Below are 22474 nucleotides of genomic sequence, written 5' to 3'. Positions count from 1 at the left end.
CGAGAACATCATTGCCCATGGGGAAGCGCCTTCCGCAGGCGATGCCGACGTCCGTGGGTGACCTGCGGCTGTTTCTCCCGTTTCGTTCCTGTGACATGTATTAGGCCTCGTGGAGGCGTTTAGACTTTTCATTTGGTACTGTGAGGACAATATGCTTGTAATATTTGCTTCGAGATTTTGCGATTTCCTTCCTATTTGCTTTGCGTTCTGCGTCGGCAGAGCCCGGCCCCGCGCATACCTCAACCGCCATTGGGCCTACCGGAGACCAGGACGAACCAAGGAGTGAGGGGCTACATGACCAATTAGGCTCCTGGGTCACGATGCTCAGGAGTCCCCCTTGACGCGCAAACAACCTATAGGGAGAGTTCGCGAGGATAGATTAATGTTCTACATCGGCAGAGCCCGGCCCCGTGCATACCTCAACCGCCATTGGGCCGACCAGAGACCAGGACGGACCAAGGAGTGAGGGGCTACGTGACCAGTTAGGCTCCTGAGTCGTGATGCTCAGGAGTCCCCCTTGACGTGCAAACAATTTCCATACCTGCCCTCGCCGAGGCCTCGGGAGGGGTGCGCGACGCCCAGGTCCGGGAGACCTGGTTGGGTGGCGTGCGCTGGGGCGCGGCCCAAGCGGGTGCGACCCGAGCGCAGCCCCCGTGCCCAGCCCCCTCGCGTGGCTCTCCTGAGGGGAGGCGTTGCGGTGAGGTTGCATGTTGAGCTCTGGGCTCCCTGAGGTTGGTACGACCGTGGGGCCGCCCTCAGTTGTTTATCACCAGCGCGGAGTATAGTGCTTCCGCTTGTGCACGGGCATAGCCGCTCCTCGGCAGTGTCGTCAGCCAGCGCGGAGCATGGTGCTTCCACTTGTGCGTAGGATGGGGGCCCCCTCCGGGAGGAGCCCCCGGGGCGTGTACAGCCCTGTCCTGGCACGTGGCTTGCATGGCAGGGCTGCGATGTGTATCTAGGCACTCGTGAGCCAGCGCGGGACTCACGAGGCCCTACCTCAAGGCGGGTTGCGCCTGGTCTTGGGCCTTGGTGACTGTGTGTTCCTGCAAGGCGGTTAGATGCAAGCACTCTACGTCCTCAGGTCCCGGCCCTCGAGCGAGCTTAGCCGCCGCTGGTATGCCAGGTCGCGATGCCGTGGTCAAGGCAGGGGGTGAGGGCTGGAGAGCTAGTAAGAGCTCCTGAGTCACGATGCTCAGGAGCCCCCCTTTTAACGCGCAAGCGAATTGCATAGGATGAACAGACTCATGACGGGCAGCGATCGAGCAGGCGATAACAGTTGGCAGGTTAAGCATGAAAAGCAGATCAACATGGATAAATGCAGGAAGATACATGCCACCGGGTCCGGCCCGAGCGGCTTGGGGATGATGCAGCCCGAGGGGCGCCTCTAGCAAGGTAAGCTAAAGACATAAGCAAAAGGGATACATGCCGCAGGGACGGACCCATGCGGCCTGGGAATAATGCAGCCCGAGGGGCGCTCCGAGCTAAACGAGCTTGGAAGATGTCACCTGGTTCTGTAGACGAAGTAGAGTTGGTGCAGCTGAAGGCGTGCGTTGAAGAAATGACTCCTCATGAGCCGCCGGAGCCCTGAGCCTCGGGAGGCTCTGGGGGCTCGGGAGGTTCCCTGAAGACCGTCTCCATCTCTTCCAGGACGGCGTGGTACCTGGCCTCCTGAGCCACCAGGACACGCCGCATGTTGCGCTGATAGGCCGATGCCACGCTCGGCAAGCCGAAGGGCATGCGAACATACCTGTGTTGCGGGGCCCCGCAGCGGCCCACACGCGAAGGCCAGAAGCGCTCCTGAGATGCAGCCCTGTTGAGCCCTGGGACGTCGATGCAGACACGCAGCCTAGCATCCTCGCCAGGATGGGGGGCTGCGCCTCGTGAGCGGCGGTCGCCGCGCATGGCTCCTGCGTCTTGCAGTTCCTGGGTGGTCTTGGTGATGAGCTCCTGGGTGGTGGGCACTCCTTGCCCCGTGCTCTCCTGAGGAACATGTGCCGCGAAGCACGCTTCCAGGTAGTGCCCAAGAGACTCCCTCGTGAGGTTGGCAAGGACAGAGGCCCTCCAGAAGAGAGCCCCCGAGCCCTGCCTGAGGAGGGCGCCGGGCGCACCTTCCTATGCGATGGAGGGAGGCGCCCCTGGGACGGACGCTGATCCTGATGAGGCCCCTGCCGTGACGCCATCCTCCTGAGGTCCTGCGCGGCGCGGCTTCTTCTTCTTGGGGATGGCCTCCAGAGGGCCTTCACTTCTGCTGTCGGGGTCATCGATTGCTGCAGCCTGGAAAGCGCGCTCGAGGGAGCACACCGCATCCCTCTCTTCGCATGGTACCGTGATGATTCCTCCTCTTCCTGGCATCTTGAGGACGTTGTAGCCGTGATGGGTGACCGCCATGAACTTGGCCAGGGCTGGATACCCGAGGATGGCATTGTACGGCAGGCGGATGTGCGCGACGTCGAAGTCGATGAGCTCGGTGTGGTAGTTCTTGCGCTCCCCGAAGGTGACAGGCAGGCGGACCTGCCCTATCAGTGTGGTGGACCCGTTGGTCACTCCTGAGAAAGGCTTGGTGGGCTGGAGCTGTTCATATGGCATTTGGAGGTTGTTGAACGTGTCGACGGACAGGACGTTGAGCCCTGCGGCGCCGTCGATGAGGGTCTTGGTAACCTGCACATTGCTGATGACTAGGGAACACAACATCGGGAGGGCACCGGCGGTGGCCGCGCATTTGAGCTGATCTGTCGAGCTAAAAGTGATGGCGCATTGGGACCACTTGAGCGGGTGCGTGGCCTCGAGCTTGGAAAGCATCGCGTTCACCTCGCGAGCGAACTGTTTGAAGATGCACTGAGAGGCTGGGGCCTGGGCGCCCCCCAAGATGCAAGCGATCGCACGCGGCTCCTGGGAGCCCCCAGCCCCCTCGTCATGGTGGTGGTCGTCGTTCCTTCTTGGTGGCGGCAGTGGGGGAAGACCGGTGTTGCCCTGAGGGCGATCCTCATGAGGCGGGTCTCTCCAGGCACCCTCGCGAGGTTGGTCCTACCAGCGGTCCTCGCGAGGCCTGTCGCGCCATTCCTGGTGCGGGCCACGGTCGTCCCAACGTCCGCCCCCACGTCCTCCTCCGCGGCCGTAGCCCCGGTCGCTGCGCTCGGGGCGTCGACCGAAGCGTCCTTCTCGTATGGCCCTAAGCTCTTGACAGTCGCTGGTGTTGTGGGTGTTCAGGTTGTGGAAGGTGTAGAACGGTCGGCTGTTCTTGGAAGACTCGGGCTGATCCCTGCCCCGCTTGGTGTCGGGCTCCACTGCGAGCACAACCGCCTCCTTGCGCTTCACGTCCTTGGCCTTGGCTTTCTTCTCCTCTGCGCCCGCGGCTGGAAGCTCAAGGAGAGAGAGGCGCCCCTCCTCAGCTCTTGCACACTTGGTCACCAGGTTGACCAACTCCTGAGAGGTGTAGAGCTCCTCGTGGATGGCGAGCTCTTCCTTCATCTTGACGTCACGGACGTCGTCTTAGAACGCGGAGATGATTGCTTCGTCCGTGACCTTGGGGATCTTGAGGCGGGTGTTGTTGAAGCGCTGGATGTACTTCTGGAGGGTCTCTCCTGGTTGTTGCTTGATGCGGCGTAGATCACCCGCGGCCGGCGGGTGGTCGTGAGTGCCCTGGAAGTTGGCGACGAAGCGGTCGCGCATTTCGTCCCAAGAGGAGACCGAGCCGTGCTGCAGATTCAGGAGCCAGGAGCGGGCTCCATCCTTGAGAGCCATGGGAAACCAGTTCGCCATGACTTTTTTGTCGTCGTTGGCTGCTTCGATGCTTAGCTCATAGAGCTGCAGGAACTCCGCGGGGTCGGCGGTGCCGTCATAGCGAGGAGGCAGATCCGGCTTGAACTTGCCTGGCCAGGCGACGCTACGCAGCTCGGGGGTGAAGGTGCAGCAGCTAGCCGTGGTCGCTGGGGCCCACTTCGGAGGTGGAGCTTGGTCTTGACGAGGTCCGCGCTGCGCCGCTGCGGGCGGTGAGCGGTCTTGACGAGGTGGCGCGGGGAGTGCAGGTGCGGCTTCTCGCGGCCGAGGGATTTCTTGGCAGCTTCTCTCTTCGCGCGCGGGCACCGGGCATGGCGGATCACACTGCGGAGCCGCGCGCCTTGGTGCCAAGGCGCCGTCTTGGGGCAGAGGTGGTGGAGGCACGCCATGAGCCTCGTCGCCCATGGCTGGTTGAGGGGGAGGCAAAGAGAGGGACGGCGCCGGAGAGCCCCCTGCGGCGTGGACGAGCTCGGCGACGCGGTCGAGCCACTCCTCATAGAGGTCGTCGACGGGGCGGTAGCGCAGGAGTTCGTTGGCCGCGAGGAGCGCGGCCCGTGCCTCCATGGGAGCACGGCGCGCGTGAGACGAAGAACCGGCAGGGGTTAGTGATGGAGTGGCGGTGCGGCCATCCTGCCGCACCGAAGGATGCAGCAAGGACGCCTACTGCTCGTTCCCCACCGGGCCGGTGGCAGCGTTGGCGGAGGGAGACGGAGAACGATGAGGTGGCCCGCCGACGGGAGCCGTCTGAGCGACGCGAGTGGTGAGGACAGCCCGACGCTCAGCCCGAGCACGGCGAGCGTCCGCCATGGAGACGACGCAGCGGCGGAGCGACGAACTGATGGAAGGGAAGCTACGACATACCCCTACCTGGCGCGCCAAATGTCGGATGTGGGGTTCCGGCAAACCCTTAAGGTTCGAACACTGGGGTACGCGTGAAGTCTTTCCCTCCTACCGATCTACGCCCTAGCTCGCTAAGATCTCGCGGACGAACTCGACGAACTCGCAACACAGAAAGACACGAGGTTTATACTGGTTCGGGCCACCGTTGTGGTGTAATACCCTACTCCAGTGTGGTGGTGGTGGATTGCCTCTAGGGCTGATGATGAACAGTACAAGGGAAGAACGGCCTCCCGAGGTTGAGGTGTTCTTGTGGCTAGGGTAGGCTCTCGATCGGGTTGGATCAAGCTAAGATGAGATGCCTCTACTTATATAGGCCCTGGTCCTCTTCCCAAATATCGAGCGGGAAGGGAGCCAACAACGGCGGGCAAATTTGAAGGGGGACAGCTAGTACAAGCTACCCTGGCAAAAGTGGTCTTCGCCTGCGAAAAGCTCTGGTGGTGACGCCGTCTTGGGCTCCACGATGACCTCCGCCTTGTCGTCCTCCTAGTCTTGGTCTCGTTGCACCAATATAGCAACCTTTGCCTGATGCCTCGGTACTCCTCGCCTGCGCTGGCCTCCTTAGCACCAAAGAGGAAACAAGGACGTTGCGCGCGCTGGCGCCTGCCTGGTGTCGTTCGTCATGGCTCACGTCACGAGGGCCTCGTGAGGTTTTGCCCCGCCTTGATATCTCCGCTCCTCGTGAGCCTACCTGGCTAGGCCACTCCAGAGGAGGTCTTGCGTCGTCCGCCTCGCGAGGCTTGGACCCTCGCGAGGGTCTTGGATGCCTTGTTGATGAAGATGGGCCATACGGCCTGCTTGCTTAGCCACGCCGTGGGCCGCAGGCAGGCAAGTCTAGGGACCCCCGTTCCCAGAACGCCGACAGGAGCAAACAACGGCGGGCAAATTTGAAGGGGGGCATCTAGTACAAGCTATCCTGACAAAAGAGGTCTTCGCCTGCGAAAAGCTCTGGTGGTGACGCCGTCTTGGGCTCCACAATGACCTCCGTCTTGCCATCCCCCTGGTCTCGGTCTCATTGCACCAATATAGCAACCTTTGCCTGATGCCTCGGTACTCTTCGCCTGCGCTGGCCTCCTTAGCACCAAAGAGGAAATAAGGACGCTGCGCGCGCTGGCGCCCGCCTGGTGTCGTTCGTCATGGCTCACATCGCAAGAGCCTCTTGAGGTTTTGCCCCGCCTTGATATCTCCCCTCCTCGTGAGCCTGCCTGGCTAGGCCACTCCTGAGGAGGTCTTGCGTCGTCCGCCTCGCGAGGCTTGGACCCTCGCGAGGGTCTTGGATGCCTTGTTGATGAAGATGGGCCATACGGCCTGCTTGCTTAGCCACGCCGTGGGCCGCAGGCAGGCAAGTCTGGGGACCCCCGTTCCCAGAACGCTGACAGAGTGGCTTCAGTAAAAACTTGACGTGCTACTGGCTAGTGTGTTGCACTTCTTCTTCTGGAATGCTCGACATGGAGACCGGTGGACTGAGGCCTTTGTGAAGCCTGCGAAACGCTGTCGACGCCTTTGGAGAATGAGTGGTTTCCATGTAGTTGTCATCATCAAGCACCGTAGAGGTGACTTGAGCAGGTGGAGTACGGGGTGTTTAATCTTGTATAGGGGTGTCTTGTTGTTGGTGCTCATCCCATGAGTCATCTTGAGCAGTTGGCGTCAATGGGGCACCAATGCTAATAAGTTCACTGCTTGTTGGAGTAGGCGATGATACTGACTGGGCTTGAGCTGAGGAAGGACTTCATCATCATGCACATTTTCTTCATGACCAATGTCTTCAGCTGTGTTGGAGTCAATAGCTGGAACTTCTTCACTAGTTTGAGCCTCAGTGGAAGCAGGCTCATGTATCACAAGGCGACGTTCTTGGTTTGTTGAAGCAGGGAGAGCAACGGAGATGGGTTCAACGATGAGGGGCTCTGGGGCAGCAGCACGCTCTTTCTTTGAAGACTTTGAAGCCTTTGTCTTCAATTTCTTCTTGGAGGAAGCATCATCAGATGTATCCTTGAGCTTCCTTTTCCTGGCTTCGGCTTCAGCATGCCTGGTTTTCTTCAGCTCTGAAGCTGCTGAGGTGACCTTTGGCTTCGAGCCAGTCATACTGGCAGGGAAGACAATGCTAGGTTCTTCCTGCCTTTGAGCTTCGGATTGGGCCGCAGCAGACTTCTTCTTTTGCTTGGCAGCCATCCTGAGGTCGATGCTAGGACACCCAAGAGCCTTTCTCTTCTCAACTTCATTATGCGCTTGAACACATTTTTGCGCATAGTACTTCATGCGCTCGCGTGAGCCTTTGGCTTCTTCACGCTTCTTGTGGAATTCTGCCTTGAGATCATGCAACATCTTTTTGAAGATCTGCACATCAGCCACACTGAGCTTGGCCATGTTCTTCTTGAAATGCGCCTTCTCATGATCAATCTTGTTCTTGAGCTCGACGATTTTCTGAGCCAAGGCCAATTCATTGGCAATGGCTCCATGAAATGTGACGCTGATGTCCACTGGCAGCTGCAGATCATCAATACTGATGCTCTGGTCGTCAAACCATTCATTGATGAAGTTGTTCAAAATATCAACATCAAAGAGGGGAAGATCATTGAAGATCTCCGCCTCTTGCTTGCTCTTGATCAGCATCTCTAGAGCTTCATCACCAAGATCTTCATCACTTGACAGACCAATGGTGTCTTCCTCGTTGCGCAGAACGACAGCAGGAGTCAGGTTATGCCCTGAAATTTTCTTGGGCTTCTTGGTCTTCTTGGAGACACGAGACAAATCTTCAGACTGCACACTGGGTTTAGGAGGTGCAGCCTTCAAGGGCTTCATAGGCGAAGCAGTTGGTGCATCAGAGGGCTTCAAAGCTTTTGTCTACTTCTTCTTCTGCTGCTTCGGTGGTGCGGGCGCATCTTCAGAGTCTGCGTCATCAGCCGATTGATCCACCATGGCCCTCTGAGCAGCAATGTGGGAGAGGAGCCCATCGAAGCTATTGAAGGGGCCGATGACATTGGGATTGGCTTCACGAGTGCCATCCGACCATGGAGCATACGGACCAGGGTTGAAGTTGAGTCCGAGATCCTTCCCGTTCTTTGCAGCCGACTCCTTTGCGAACTGATAGTTGCACTTGAAGAGATAGTCGTCACGACACCATAACATGGATGATGGGTCGGCATTCTCAGGCGTGGTCCTCGGACCATGCAAGGATAGAAACCTTGAGCAATAGCTTCAGGCTTCGACTTGGGTTGAAGATTCTTGTAAAGAATATCACCCCACGGCGCTTGATGGCATTTTTCTCAGCATATTCAGCAGTGACAAAGTTGTACTTGAACTACTGTTCTGCCCAATATCTTCGGATTCATTGGATTCGGGTCTTGCGCTGATTGTAGTTTTCCTCTGGATCGGTCTTGTACATCTCATACAGATCCAGAGGCGGATCTAGAGCAGTATTGCCACGGCGCTGCCTGCCACCCTTCCTTGCCGATTTCTCAGTGGCCATGATATTCAGACAGATAGGCTTCAGAACAGTGAATGGCTTCCATCTACTTGTCAAGCAAGAACTGGCTTCACGGGAGTGAATGTGATGCTGTAAGAATTCTGCAAATGAATGCAGACTATGAGAACCAAGGGATTCTCCCACGGACATGTACATGTGACAGCATTAGATATGCGAGGGAAGGGGAAGAGGTCATATGCATTCTCAAAAGATTTTGAAGATGAATCAGTTTGAAGACATTGACCTCATAGTGCGAAGACATTCACTTATTTGAAGTGAGTTGGTTCCAGATTTGTACGAATCCATGAATAAGTACAAGTGAGGAATCTAACTAGTTGTGAAGCATAAGTGAACATACTTTGCAAGATATGAGATTCAGAAAGAGACAGATCCAGATTTGGAAGTGTAGAAACCACTTTTGGTTGAAGTGGATGGATTTGACAGATCAAAAAGACTGTAAAAAGGAGATTTATTTACCACAGACGAACTTCTAGACGAGGAAGATGGGAGGCCGAGCAGTCCAATCTCCCGCGCCCTAACTTGGCGGAGGAAGACACCTACGGCGGCAGCGGAGAAGACGAGGTCCGCGGCCGGCGTGAGGACGACGTCGAAGAGGTCGCGGCAGCTAAGCGCTTCGTCTACAGCGTCAACGTGAGCTAGCGGTGGCGCTAGGGTTTGAGTGAGATGGCGAGGTGGAAGAGGAGATAATAACCGCACGGGATGGGTATTTATAAGGTAAAGGGCTGCACAATGCAATTACGCAGGTGCCCCTGACGGTTCACATCTGATGGACACATGGCATGCATGCAACGCATTGGAAGTTGTTCCATGTTCCCACGCACGCCTGGTTTGTCGGGTGGTCGTTCTGGCTTCTCCGGTATTCAGGCAAAAGAAAATCTTCGAGAAAGTTTGGTGGTGGTGTCACCCACCGTATAGGAAGTATTAGACCCAGACACAACGCACAATTATTGTGGCGCTCCTAAGTCAAATTCTGTGTTAATGTGTTCACACTTAGAGTGTATGTCTTCATTGATTGAAGATATACGTTACTTCGTGTGTTGCACATCTAAGTCATCAACATGCATAAGCGTTAGGATGTGTGTCCAATCACAGGACATTTGAGGATTCTAAGATATTTAGCTCACACCGCAACTTGCAAAACCTTTTCACATCCAAGGGTTTTGTGAAGATATCTGCCAATTGCTCTTCAGTGTTGACGTGAATGATATCAATATCTTCCTTCTCATGACATGATCTCTGAGAAAGTGATGACGGATCTGAATGTGCTTTGTCTTCGAGTGCTGAACTGGGTTGTTGGCAACCTTGATGGTGCTTTCATTGTCGCAGTAGAGTGGCACATGCTTCAGGTGGATGCCATTGTCCTTGAGGGTTTGCTTCATCCATAGAAGCTGAGCGCAGCAAGATCCAGCAGCAATGTATTCAGATTCAGCAGTGGAGAGGGATACACAGTTCTGCTTCTTTGAAGACCAACAAACAAGAGATCGTCCAAGAAAATGACATGTGCGTGATGTGGACTTGCGATCAACCTTGTCACCAGCATAATCAACATCTGAGAATCCAACAAGATCAAACTCTGAGCCCTTTGGATACCATAATCCTAGTGTTGGGGTGTAAGCCAAATATCGAAGAATTCGCTTCACAGCTAAGTGATGCGATTCCATTGGTGCCGCTTGGAATCGGGCACACATGCAAACGCTAAGCATTATATCAGGCCTAAATGCACATAAGTAAAGTAAAGAACCAATCATGGAGCGGTATACCTTTTGATCGAACTCTTTACCATTGTCGTCGGGACCCAATTGGCCTTTGGTCAGCATTGGCGTCGTGTACCCTTTGCAGTCTTGCATTCCAAACTTCTTTAGTCAATCTTTGAGATATTTTCTTGTGAAATGAAGATACCATTGCTCTGCTGACGGATTTGAAGACCAAGGAAGAATTTCAGCTCACCCATCATGGACATCTGATATTGCTCTTGCATCATATGCCCAAACTCATCACTGTATCTCTTGTCAGTGCAGCCGAAGATAATGTCATCCACATAGATTTGGCATACAAACAGTTCACCATCATATGTCTTCGTGAAGAGAGTGGGATCTAGAGAACCAGGTTTGAATTGCTCTTCAGGAAGTCTTTGAGTGTGTCATACCAAGCTCGAGGTGCTTGTTTGAGGCCATACAGTGCCTTGTTGAGCTTGTATACCATGTCAGGACGCTTAGGGTCTTCAAAACTAGGTGGTTGTGCAACATACACTTCTTCTTCAATTTGGCGTTGAGAAAGGCACTCTTTACATCCATTTGGTACAGAAGAATGTTGTTGTGGTTGGCATAGGCTAGCGGTATGCGAATGGCTTCAAGCCTAGCCACAGGAGCAAATGTTTCATCGAAGTCAATCCCTTCAACTTGTGTATAACCTTGAGCAACGAGACGAGCCTTGTTTCTGACAACTTGACCATGCTCATCTTGTTTGTTGCGATAGATCCATTTGGTGCTGATAATATTGTGCATGCGAGGATCAGGATGCTTTACTAGCTCCCATACATTGTTCAACTCAAACTGTTGAAGCTCTTCTTGCATAGCTTGAATCCATTTAGGTTGCATGAAGGCTTCATCAACTTTCTTGGGTTCAGATATAGAGACAAATGCAAAGTGCCCACAAAAATTTGCTAGCTGTGTTGCTCTTGAACGAGTGAGTGGACCAGGTGCATTGATGCTATCAATTATCTTCTCAATATGTACTTCATTTGCAACATGAGGATGAACTGGACGAAGATTTTGCCCTTGCTGATCATTGTCTTCATCTTCAGCATTGGCTTCAGGCTGAGCAGTGTCTTCGGGTTGATTAGGTGCAGAAATGATGATTTCCTCTTCAGCCTGAGCCTCTGAAGGTATGATTTCTCCAGTACCCATAAGTTGATAGATTCACTGGTGTAGCTTCATCTAGCACATTGGCAGGTGCTCTCTTTGCGAGTCGTTAGTCTCATCGAACCGCACATCCACGGTTTCAACCACTTTATAGTGAAAGAGGTTGAAGACTTTGTAGGAGTGCGAATCCGTTCCGTAACCAAGCATAAAACCTTCATGTGCTTTCGGTGCAAATTTTGAAGTGTGATGCGGATCCTTGATCCAGCACCTAGCACCGAATACTCTGAAATAGCTGACATTTGGCTTCTTACCAGTCAGGATCTCGTATGATGTCTTCTTTAGAAACTTGTGAAGATAAACACGGTTGATGATGTGGCATGCAGTATCAATGGCTTCGGGCAGAACTTCCTTGGAGTCTTGTACTCATCAAGCATCATCCATGCCATCTCAATGAGGGTTCTGTTCTTGCGCTCCACGATGCCATTTTGCTGAGGTGTGTATGGAGCTGAGAACTCATGTGTGATGCCCAATGTATCAAGATAGGCATCGAGGCTGGTGTTCTTGAATTCTGTGCTGTTGTCACTTCTGATGTGCTTGATCTTGATGCCATAGTTGGTCATGGCATGATGGGAGAATCGTCTGAAGACATCCTGCACTTCAGTCTTGTAGAGAATTATGTGCACCCATGTATATCTTGAGTAATCATCAACAATGACGAAGCCATATAGGCAAGCAATGGTAGTGAGGGTAGAGTGGTGAGTAGGGCCAAATAAGTCCATATGAAGTAGCTCGAAGGGGCGTGTCGTCTTCATGATTGTCTTTGAGGGATGCTTGGCCCGAGTCATCTTTCCAGCTTCGCAGACACCGCATAGATGATCCTTCTTGAACTTGAAGCCCTCGATGCCTATGACATGCTTCTTCTTCGCGAGAGTGTGTAAGTTCCTCATGCCCGCATGCCCTAGCCTCTGATGCCAGAGCCAGCACTCCGAAGCTTTTGCTAGAAGACATACAGCCACATGTGGTCCTGCGGAGAAATCTACCATATACAGATCGTCTTTTCGATACCCTTCGAAGACTAGAGATTTGTGAGATTCCATAAGCACAAGACAACGATATTTTCCAAATATCATAATCATGTTCAGATCACAAAGCATTGAGACAGACATTAAGTTGAAACCAAGGGATTCAACAAGCATCACTTTATCCATGTGCTGATCCTTTGAGATTGCAACTCTACCTAGACCGAATACCTTGCTTTTACCAGTGTCAGCAAATGTGATGTGACTTTTGTCAGACGAACGTAGGGTTGAATCCATAAGAAGACTTCGATCACCAGTCATGTGGTTAGTGCATCCACTGTCCATAATCCACTCAGAAGCCTTTGGTATCGTACCCTACAGTGCAGTTTGGGTGATATGCTTCACCAAGGGAAATGTGAAGCATAAACATTTGACGAACAAGCATATTATCAAAATTCAGATCCTGGTTAGGGTAGATAGGATGTTTGTCAAGAAATCCTGGGACGAAATACATAGTAAGACCATTTTGGCATTTTATCTTGCGTCCCACAAGATGTTTTAGGTCCCCGGCATAAGCATCAGAAGCCTTTGATTTCCGGCTGGAGACCTTTCCCTGCAAAAGAGAGTTAATTGTTCTTAACCACCCACATCTTCAGGGGTGACTTAGAAGCAATGAGTCTAAGTGCATCATCTGAGAACTTTGGCTTTGGAGCCCTAGCAAATAGCCTTGCAGGAGGTGAATAATACTCATAAGAATAAGCAGAAAAGTTCTTGGTCTTATGAACATAGCGGTTTGATGAAACACGCTCATATTCATAAGTCTGAGTATGGTTTCCCTGCAAAACATTGGCGTTAGGGTGACTCTGGTGAGTCCTCTGTCTGTATGAAGCCTTTGGACCATATGAAGCCTTTGGTCTGGGGTTTGTCTTCTTCCCAGGTGGTGTCATGATGACATTCACAGGAAGCTTCTCAAGACAACTTTTGGGCACCCAGATCTTCTTCAAAGGTGGTCCATTCCTGCAGTTAGTACCAATATACCTGGCAAACACTCCACCATTCTAATTCTTAAATAGTTTATAGTTTGCATCAAAGGATTCACCAATGATAATCAGGTTAGTACAAGTGAAGCCAGATAAGGTAGAGGGATCCACTGAAGGTTCCTTTGCAGCAACCCATGTGGTTTTGGGGTACTGCTCAGGCTTCCAGTATGAACCATCAACATTCATTTTCCTCTCGAACCCAACACCCTCTTTCCTAGGGTGTCGGTTCAGAATCTGTTTCTTAAGGACATCACATAGTGTCTGATGCCCTTTGAGGCTTTTGTACATCCCTGTTTCAAGCAATGTCTTCAACCTAGCATTCTCATCAGCAATAGTAGTGGTATCCTTAGTAGAGGGGTTAGTTACCACATCAGCAGTTGAAGATATTGCAATAGTAGCAGCAGTAGAACATTCAACAACAGAGACAACATTATCACGCTCAAAACATTTTAGACATGGTGGTTCGAAACCTTCCTGAGCGGAACTGATATGTTGAGCGCGGAGTGACTCGTTCTCCTTTTGAAGATCTTCATGAGTCGCTCGCATGTTCTCAAGTTCTTGCTTCCTTTGAAGATAATCATAAGAAAGCTTCTCATGAGTAGCTGAGAGTGTTTCATGACGACTTTCAAGTTCCTCGTACTTAACGTGAATATTTTTAATGTCTTCAATTAAGGACTGAATTCGAGTCATTTCCGCGTCCAACAGGTCATTGCTTTTGTCTAGCAACTTTTGAATATGTTCCATAGCAGTTTGTCGTTCAGTTGCAATTTTAGCAAGTGTTTTGTAGCTAGGTTTAGATTCACATTCAGAGTCATCTTCACTGGATGTTTGAAAGTAAGCATCGCGTGAGTTTACCTTGGCACCACATGCCATGAAGCAGTAGGTAGGAGCAGAGTCATCCTCATTATCAGCATTAGCGTTGGTGACGAGGCCATTGTCTTCACTGTTGAAGATGGACTTGGCGACATAAGCTGAAGCTAGAGTCAGGCTTGCCACGCCTGAATCGGACTCCTCCTCAGACTCCACCTCCGCTTCCTCAGAAGCAGATTCCTCCTTTGAACCCATCTTCTTGCCAACAAACGCACGAGCCTTGCTGGAAGAGCTCTTCTTGTGAGATGAAGACTTTGATGAAGACTTTGAAGAAGACTTTGAGGATTTCTTCTTCTTCTTGTCATCAGAATCATATTCCTTGCTCTTCTTCTTTTTCTTGGTCTCATTGTCCCATTGAGGACACTCAGAGATGTAGTGACCTGGTTTCTTGCATTTGTGGCGTGTTCTCTTCTTGTGGTCACGAGTAGAAGCTTCATCATTTCTTGAGCTGGATCTTAAAGACTTTCTGAAACCTTTCTTCTTAGAGAACTTCTGGAACTTCTTCACGAGCATAGCTAGTTCCTTTGCAATGTCTTCAGGATCACCAGAACTGTAGTCAGATTCTTCTTCAGATGAGGACACAATCTTCGCCTTCAAAGCCCGGGTTCGGCCATAGTTGGGGCCATAGATATCTCTGTTCTCAGATAACTAGAAGTCATGTGTGTTGAGCCTCTCAGGTATGTCAGGCGGATCAAGATCTTTGATGTCAGGATGTTCTTGAATCATTAGGGCCAGGGTGTCGAATGAGCTGTCAAGTGATCTCAGGAGCTTCTTGACGATTTCATGCTTAGTGATCTCAGTAGCGCCAAGCGCGTGAAGCTCATTTGTGATATCAGTGAGGCGATCAAATGTGAGCTGGACATTCTCATTGTCATTTCTCTAGAAGCGGTTGAAGAGGTTGCGAAGAACATCAATCCTTGAATCTCTCTGAGTTGAGACGCCTTCGTTGACCTTGGAGAGCCAGTCCCAGACTAGCTTCGCAGTTTCTAGTGCACTCACACGGCCGTACTGTCCTTTTGTCAGATGACCACAGATGATGTTCTTGGCAGTCGAATCCAATTGAATGGACCTCTTGACATCAGTAGTGGTGACACCCTCACCAACCTTGGGAATACCATTCTTGACAACATACCAGAGGTCGACATCAATGGCTTCAAGATGCATGCGCATCTTATTCTTCCAGTAGGGGTAATCAGTGCCATCGAAGACTGGGCACGCAACGGAGACCTTGATTATCATTGCAGTCGACATAGCTAAAACTCTAGGTGGTTAAACTGAATCACACAGAACAAGGGAGCACCTTGCTTTGATACCAATTGAAAGTGCTAGTTATCAACTAGAGGGGGGTGAATAGGCGATTTTTATGAAAGTCTTCAAAACACGAGGTCTTTGAAGATAAACAATAGAAATGAACCTATTGATATGCAGTGGAAGGTAGACTACAATAGACAAGCCATAGTCAAGTAAGCAATGAAGTGAAAGCACGAAGACTATCAACAGCTAGGTAGTAATGATTAGGATGGAAGACAGTAAGAAGCCAACAATAAATAGTCTTCACACAGTGAAGTCAATCAGAACAGACAAGCAGACAATGACTTCACGAAGACAAACTATAAAGTAAAGGGAAGTGAAGGATAGAACCAGTTGCTTGGTGAAGACAAGGATTTGGTAGACCAGTTCCAGTTGCTGTGACAACTGTACGTCTGGTTAGGGAGGCTGAGATTTAACTCAAAAGATTGCGTCTTCACCTTATCCCCCTTGAGCTAAGGACACCCAGTCCTCGCCCAATCACTCTGATAAGTCTTCAAGGTAGACTTCCAAACCTTCACATACTTCGTTCACCGGTGATCCACAATGGCTCTTGGATGCTCAGAACGCGTCACCTAACCGGCTGGAGGAAACACAGTCCTCAAGTGTAACAAGTCTTCAGATCACGCGGACAGAAAGACTTCAGTGATGCCTAACACTCTTTGGCTCTGGGTGTTTTGGGCTTTGTCCTCGCAAGGATCTCTCTCTCAAATGCTTCGGAGGTGGGTTGCTCTCAAACGACAAAAGCCGTGCACTAACTCTAAGCAGCCACCAATTTATGGTGTAGGGGGTGGGCTATTTATAGTCAGGAGGCAACCCAACCGGATTTATCCGAAATGACCCTGGGTCACTAAGGAACCGACACGTGTCCAACGGTCGGATTTCAAACACACGCGGCAGCTTGACTTGGGCTACAAGTAAAGCTGACTCATCCAGCTCTGGATAAGATTTGCTCTCATTGTCTTCGCTCGAAGACATAGGATTTTGGTTGATCATCACTTCAGTCACCCGACCCCACTTAACAGTACAGTGGTTCCCATGACTCAACAAAGAAGAAAAGGAAACTACGAAACAACTATGTCTTCGTACTCCATAGTCTTCACATGAATGTCTTCTCATGTCATAATCTTCACTGTGAATGTCTTCACAACCCACCATTGTCTTCAATGTCTTCACACATTTTTAGGGGTCATCTCTGGTAGGTAAACTGAATCAATAAGGGACTACTACCTGTGTTATCCTGCAATTCTCACAAACACATTAGTCCCTCAACCAAGTTTGTCGTCAATACTCCAAAACCAACTCGGGGTGGCACTAGATGCACTTACAGTTTGGTTTGGCCAACTAGATTGATTTATCTTGCCATGGGAAGAGGTGCTTTGTAATGGGTTCGATCTTGCGGTGCTCAATCCCAGTGACATAAGGGGACATGACACGTATGTATCGCTGTTGTTAAGGGTAAAAAGATGGGGTTTATTCACACGCGAGTTTATCTTATCTATATCATGTCATATTGCTTAAAGCATTACTCCGTTTTTCCATGAACTTAATACACTAGATGCATGCTGGATAGCGGTCGATGTGTGGAGTAATAATAATAGATGCGGAATCGTTTTAGTCTACTAATCTCGGACGTGATGCCTATGTATGATCATTGCCTTGGATATAGTCATAATTATTTGATTTTCTATCAATTGCCCAATAGTAATTTGTTTACCCACCGTATGCTATTTTCTTGAGAGAAGCCTCTAGTGAAAACTATGGCCCCCGGGTCTAATTTTTATCATATAAAAATCCTAAAAATACCTTGCTGCAATTTTCTTTTATTTATTTTATTTCGTATTTTTGTCAGATCTATCTATCAAAACCTATACAATTTAATCTTGCTCAATACTGTTGAGGGATTGACAACCCCTCTACGCGTTGGGTTGCAAGTATTTTTTGTTTGTGTGCAGGTGTTGTTTACATAGTGTTGCTTGGTTCTCCTACTGGATTGATAACCTTGGTTTCATGACCGAGGGAAATACTTATCTCTACTGTACTGCATCATCTTCTCCTCTTCGAGGAAATCCGAACGCAGCTCACAAGTAGCTGGCGTCAGCGGTGTCGGATTTGTTACGCAACGGGAAGTCCATGAGTAGTGAGAATGATCATTAGGAATTATGATGTCTATACACATGTTGATGCCATTGTCACATTTTTTTCCAGCCCACGTACGCATTTGATGCTAGAGTGGAGGTTTGTACCTCGCTGAATATCATGGTTGAAGCAATCACGAACATGGTAGAAGATGTGCGTCCCCAAAAAAGAGGAGGTGTGGGTTTTAGAGATTCACATTGTTTCGACTTGGCACTCCTTGTAAAACAGTGTTGGCGGCTCCTGTCAGAGCATGAGTCTTTTTGTGCAAGGGTGTCGAGAGAGAAATATTTTCCAAATGGGGATCTCCTTAATTGCAACCTGAAGAAAGGTAGTTCATACATGTGGCAGAGTCTGAGGGAGAGAATCCAAACATTTAAAAATGGTGCATATGGAGAGTTGGTGATGGATCTCAAATTAACATATGGGATGACCCATGAATTCCTAGTACTCCATCCAGGAAAGTGATGACAAGAAGAGGCGATATTGTGCTTATGCAAGAGAATCGGATGAACAACTCATAAGGGAAATCTTTTGGCCCAACGATGCGTAGCATATACTTAATACCCCCCTAGCTCTGGGGATGATGGATGATTTCGTTTCATGACATTTCAGCAAGAACGGAATTTTTTCAGTCAGAACGACGTATCACAGTGGCGAATCTAGAAAGAAAATGAAGGGTGGGCTCAAAGTTTACGCCAAGAAAACTAAACGCTACTCTGAAGAAAAAATATGATCATCTCCAAATCAATTTGTCCAAATAAGCTCAAACTTTCCCAGATTACTACTGGGAACATGTACTATTTAACTGATTTTTTCAGATTTTTTGAAAAACTTGAATTTTTGAACAAAAACTTGAATCTGTTTAGCAAAAATAGCCCTTATCTCATAATCCGGTCGTCAAAATAAGCTCAAACTTTCCCAGATTACTACTGGGAACATGTACTATTTAACTGAATTTTTTCAGATTTTTTGAAAAATATCAATGTTTCAAGAAAAACTTGAATCTGTTTAGCAAAAATAGCCCTTATCTCATAATCCAATCATCCAAATATGCTCACACTTTCCCAGATCCATAGATCAAGTATAGTTCACACCCATAAACTAGTAGCAAGATTGACAAAGTCTCATACAGTTCACACACCCATAGATCAAGTACTAGAGAAGCAACAAAAAAGACAAAAACAATGATATTGGTGTTGCGTGTTGCTTCTTAGCTGATACTAGTAGTTGCAGAACACCTCCACACCAAAATCCAAGAGACAAACTACAAGCCATCTATCAAAATGAGCACAATTGTTAGTGATATAGTAAGGCATCCTCAAGTGACTATCATCACTAGTAGAAAAACAGAGGCATACCTCTAAGAAATCACATTATACTCATGAGGCAAATGTCCTTTTCGATCTTTCTTTTTCTGGAATCGTATCATAATTTGATCATCGGGAATACTTATGAATATCCTTTTCTCACAATAGCAAACCATTAAATCATTAAGCCAATCATCTGATATCTTATTGCACAAATCAGTTTTGATGATCTTCATTGCTGAAAATATCCTCTCGACCGATGAAGTTGCCACTTTAAGAATCAATGTCAACTCGATGAGGCGATATACCAATTGGAAAGTTCTATGTTTTGTTGTTTGAACCATCAACCGAGCAAGGGTGGAAACATCTGGACATGCATTAAATTCCTCACTTCTCCTAATATTTGTAAGGAATGTTGGAAGCTCATATCTTAGCAACAACCGTTCAGCTTGTGTAAAATCCTCAGCATAAATTTCAGCAAGCCGTATAAGCTTGTCAATGTTAAACTTTGAGAAGTTGTTTGCCGGATTAAAACAAGACATGCAATCCACTAACTCGGTGTTAGCTTCATTGAATCGATGATTCATCTCAGTGAGAGTTGCATCAATAGCAACATTGAATATGCTAACCTTGAAATAATGATGTCGAGTCACCTTATTCTTGGAACGAACAGATTGCCCCATTGCTCCAACAAGATCATCCATATTTGGCACCTCAATGCCATGTTCCTCACAAAAGTTATTTGCTTGGTCACATAATGACTCATACCCATTGTCCCTCATATTTTGCAAAGCTTCTTTCACATCCAAGATCAAACGAAGGGCTTCAACAACATCTTGATTCTTCCTTTGCAAAGTTTGTGATAGCATATTTGTGATGTTCAACAAGTTTATCAAGAATAGCATGATGAACACAAATTGAAAGCATTCCATTTGTACAATCAAACATGAAGCTCCACCTTGAGAAGAGTGTTCTCGGGCATCGTCCACCACAATTGCTAGCACATCCACCACTGCATTCCACATTGTGTAGATACGAAGCAAGGTCCTAAGATGTGAGCCCCAACGAGTAGCTCCTGGTCTAGCAAGGTTAGTTTCTTGATGTAAACCAGTTCCAGATGATATCTTACAATTCTCCATCAATTCTATCAAGTTGTCATGATGCTTTCCAAGCAATGTGTCTTTTCTTTTGCAAGATGAACCTACTTGAGTCACTATCAAGGGAAGATAGTTAAAAAAATCAGCAATAACTGGACAACACTGAGCCACTGTGACAACCACCAATTGCAACTGATGAGCAAAACAATGAACAAAGAAAGCATATGGACACTCGTCACGAATTAGCTTTTGCAAACCATTGAATTCTCCTCTCATATTTGAAGCCCCATCATAACCCTGTCCACGAATCCTATTAATAGGCAAGCCATGGTACTTTAACACACCAAGCAATGCTTCTTTAATTCCAGCTGATGTATAATCTGTGATGTGCTTAATAGCAAGAAATCTCTCCTGAAGCTCCCCATGGTCATCCAAAAATCTGCACATTTGAAAAGCTACAAATTAAAAGAAGAGAAACGAACAACAATGACAAATAAAAGACTATGCAAATTCGTATGCATTACCTCAAAATCATTGCCATTTGCTCCTTTATTGAGCAATCTCTGGCCTCATCAACAAGTATCGAAAATTTCTTATCTCCAAGCTCATTCTTGATGACTTTGGTTACCTCCATTGCACAACATGTAGCAAGGTCCTTTTGAATATCTGAACATATCATTAGTGCATTACCTTGCCCCTTATCAAATGCATCTTTCACATCTTTATTCTTGTCCTTGTACCAATCCAAGAACTCCCTGAAATTGCCTTTGTTGATGGAATTGGAGGACTCATCATGTCCACGAAAAGCTTCCCCTTGAGCTATGAGATACCTTGCACAATCCAATGATGCAGTCAAGCGGATTTTATATTTTATTTCAGCCTCTTTATTGTAAACTCGGAGTTTGGTACCCACATTGGCCCTTTGATTGTTGAAATCATCACTCAAGCCCTTAGCGATGTTGTGGTAACTAGATGGACCACCAACATGTTTCTGAAAATTTGCCAAAGCTGTTTTCCAACGTTTGTATCCACCTATTGTAAATACATCATTGCCAAATCTAGTGGCCTGTGATGGATTCTTGAAAAGAAAACAAGGGAAACAAAAGGCAGCCTCCTTTTTCTCACTATATTCCAACCAATCGAACCTATCTAGCCATTGGGGTTGAAAAGATCTCCAAATTTTACCTTCCAATCCCACTTCAAATTTGTGCCCGCTAGCTTTGTTTCTTCCTTTCAACAAATAAGCTCTTCTCACTTCACTTTGAATTTCAGGGACATAATCTTCTATTGGTATTCGATCAGCCGGATCACCAAAAATCTGACTCGGATGGAATTCTAGTATATGATGCCTTGGTGGTTGGTTTGTGCTCTCATTAGTTGGGGGATTGGTACTCTCATTTGTGCGAGGGGTAGTGGTCTCATCGGCTGGGGGATCAATACTCTCATTTGTTGTAGGGGGGATAGTGCTCTCATCGATATCGGTAGAGGGATTAGTGCTCTCATTTGTTGGAGTTGGGTGAATTAAGTTCTCAACTGGGGCTGGTTGAACAACAACATCAATTGGGGGAGTATTGGGTTCAGGAACAACGGGGGATGCGTTTGAATTGCTTGCAAACCAACTGTGCAAAGTCCTCTTTCTCTTCATTTCTACAAACAAGAATAAAGATGGATACATGGATTAATTTTAGGATGTTAACAACCACCACCAACAGCCACTGTACATCTACTATGAATCAGTAATCAATTGGTAGCTAAACAATTTACTACAGTATATAGTTAGGCAGCTACCTAAGTCCAAAAATCTGAAAAACTGAAATTGAATCAAGTGAATCAACCTTCATACTTTCACAGCAGAGCAGCGGCGGCGGCACCGGCCGGACTACGCCGGAGCCTGGACACGTTGACCAGATGCTGGTCGTCGGCGAGCAAGAGGCCGACCAAGCCCCCAGATCCACCGCCTCGCCGTTGCCGCCGGATCAGACGAGGATGCCACCGGGCGCGGTGTTGGGGAGGGGATGAGCAGCCGTTGGGGATCAGCACCGTCGTTCAGCGGCGAATCTAGAAAGAAAATGAAGGGTGGGCTCAAAGTTTACGCCAAGAAAACTAAACGCTACTCTGAAGAAAAAATATGATCATCTCCAAATCAATTTGTCCAAATAAGCTCAAACTTTCCCAGATTACTACGTATCACACAGAGTGGGATGACCAACACGTACGTAAGTTTAGCAGGACAAACTCCAATGAAGGCTCAAGTACTAGTCCTATCTGGTCGACCCTTAGGAAGTTACGCGCGCCAACAAAAATTAAAATTTACTATTGGAAATCTTTACATGGTGCTTACCTTCTGTGGAGTCTTGGCCAACCGTCATAAAATCAACCTCTCGATGTCTTCTGTGCACAACTGATTGTGAGAGGATACGCCATGCTTTCTTCTTATGCCCGAGGGTGTGTGAGATCTTGTGTATCCTAGGCCTTTGAGGTATGGTGAATGACTTGTGCATGCAGGAGAGGGATGGAGGATCTGTGGTCGTGTGGTATACTTGGTGGGAGCGACGAAGCATCACACTCACACATGGAGAAAATATTGATGAACCCACACGTTCGCTGCAGGCCATTTCCACTCTAGCAAAGAACTTTTCAAGATTAAGGAAGAAAGGGAGCAATCGGGCACTAAG

General features: G+C 48.6%; 1 protein-coding gene across 2 annotated transcripts; it reads right to left on the bottom strand.

Annotated features, from left to right (window-relative positions):
* Positions 1-18380: 18380 nt before the first annotated feature.
* LOC109755057 (uncharacterized) lies at positions 18381-22235 on the bottom strand. Of its 2 annotated transcripts, XM_073510621.1 has the most exons (6): positions 22141-22235; positions 21635-21857; positions 20324-21446; positions 19332-20238; positions 18754-18973; positions 18381-18670 (listed from the first exon to the last, which is right to left on the bottom strand). In XM_073510621.1, the coding sequence occupies exons 3-5, from the start codon at positions 21442-21444 to the stop codon at positions 18935-18937; spliced, it is 2067 nt and encodes a 688-aa protein (XP_073366722.1). In that variant the 5' UTR covers positions 21445-21446; positions 21635-21857; positions 22141-22235; the 3' UTR covers positions 18381-18670; positions 18754-18934. The 2 variants fall into 2 exon arrangements, with proteins under 2 accessions (XP_073366722.1, XP_040260061.1); XM_040404127.3 differs by having other exon boundaries at positions 18754-20238.
* Between the last annotated feature and the right edge of the window lie 239 nt (positions 22236-22474).

The sequence above is a fragment of the Aegilops tauschii genome, chromosome 3 (genome assembly GCF_002575655.3).
Source record: "Aegilops tauschii subsp. strangulata cultivar AL8/78 chromosome 3, Aet v6.0, whole genome shotgun sequence".
NCBI classification, from domain to species: Eukaryota; Viridiplantae; Streptophyta; class Magnoliopsida; order Poales; family Poaceae; genus Aegilops; species Aegilops tauschii.
This window is presented reverse-complemented; position numbering and strand designations above follow the sequence as displayed.

Coding starts and splice junctions, on each gene's coding strand:
- LOC109755057 (XM_040404127.3), bottom strand. CDS start 21,444: ATGAAGAGAAAGAGGACTTTGCACAGTTGGTTTGCAAGCAATTCAAAC. Junction 20,239..20,323: donor CAAATGGCAATGATTTTGAG/GTAATGCATACG, acceptor TCAAATGTGCAG/ATTTTTGGATGACCATGGGG.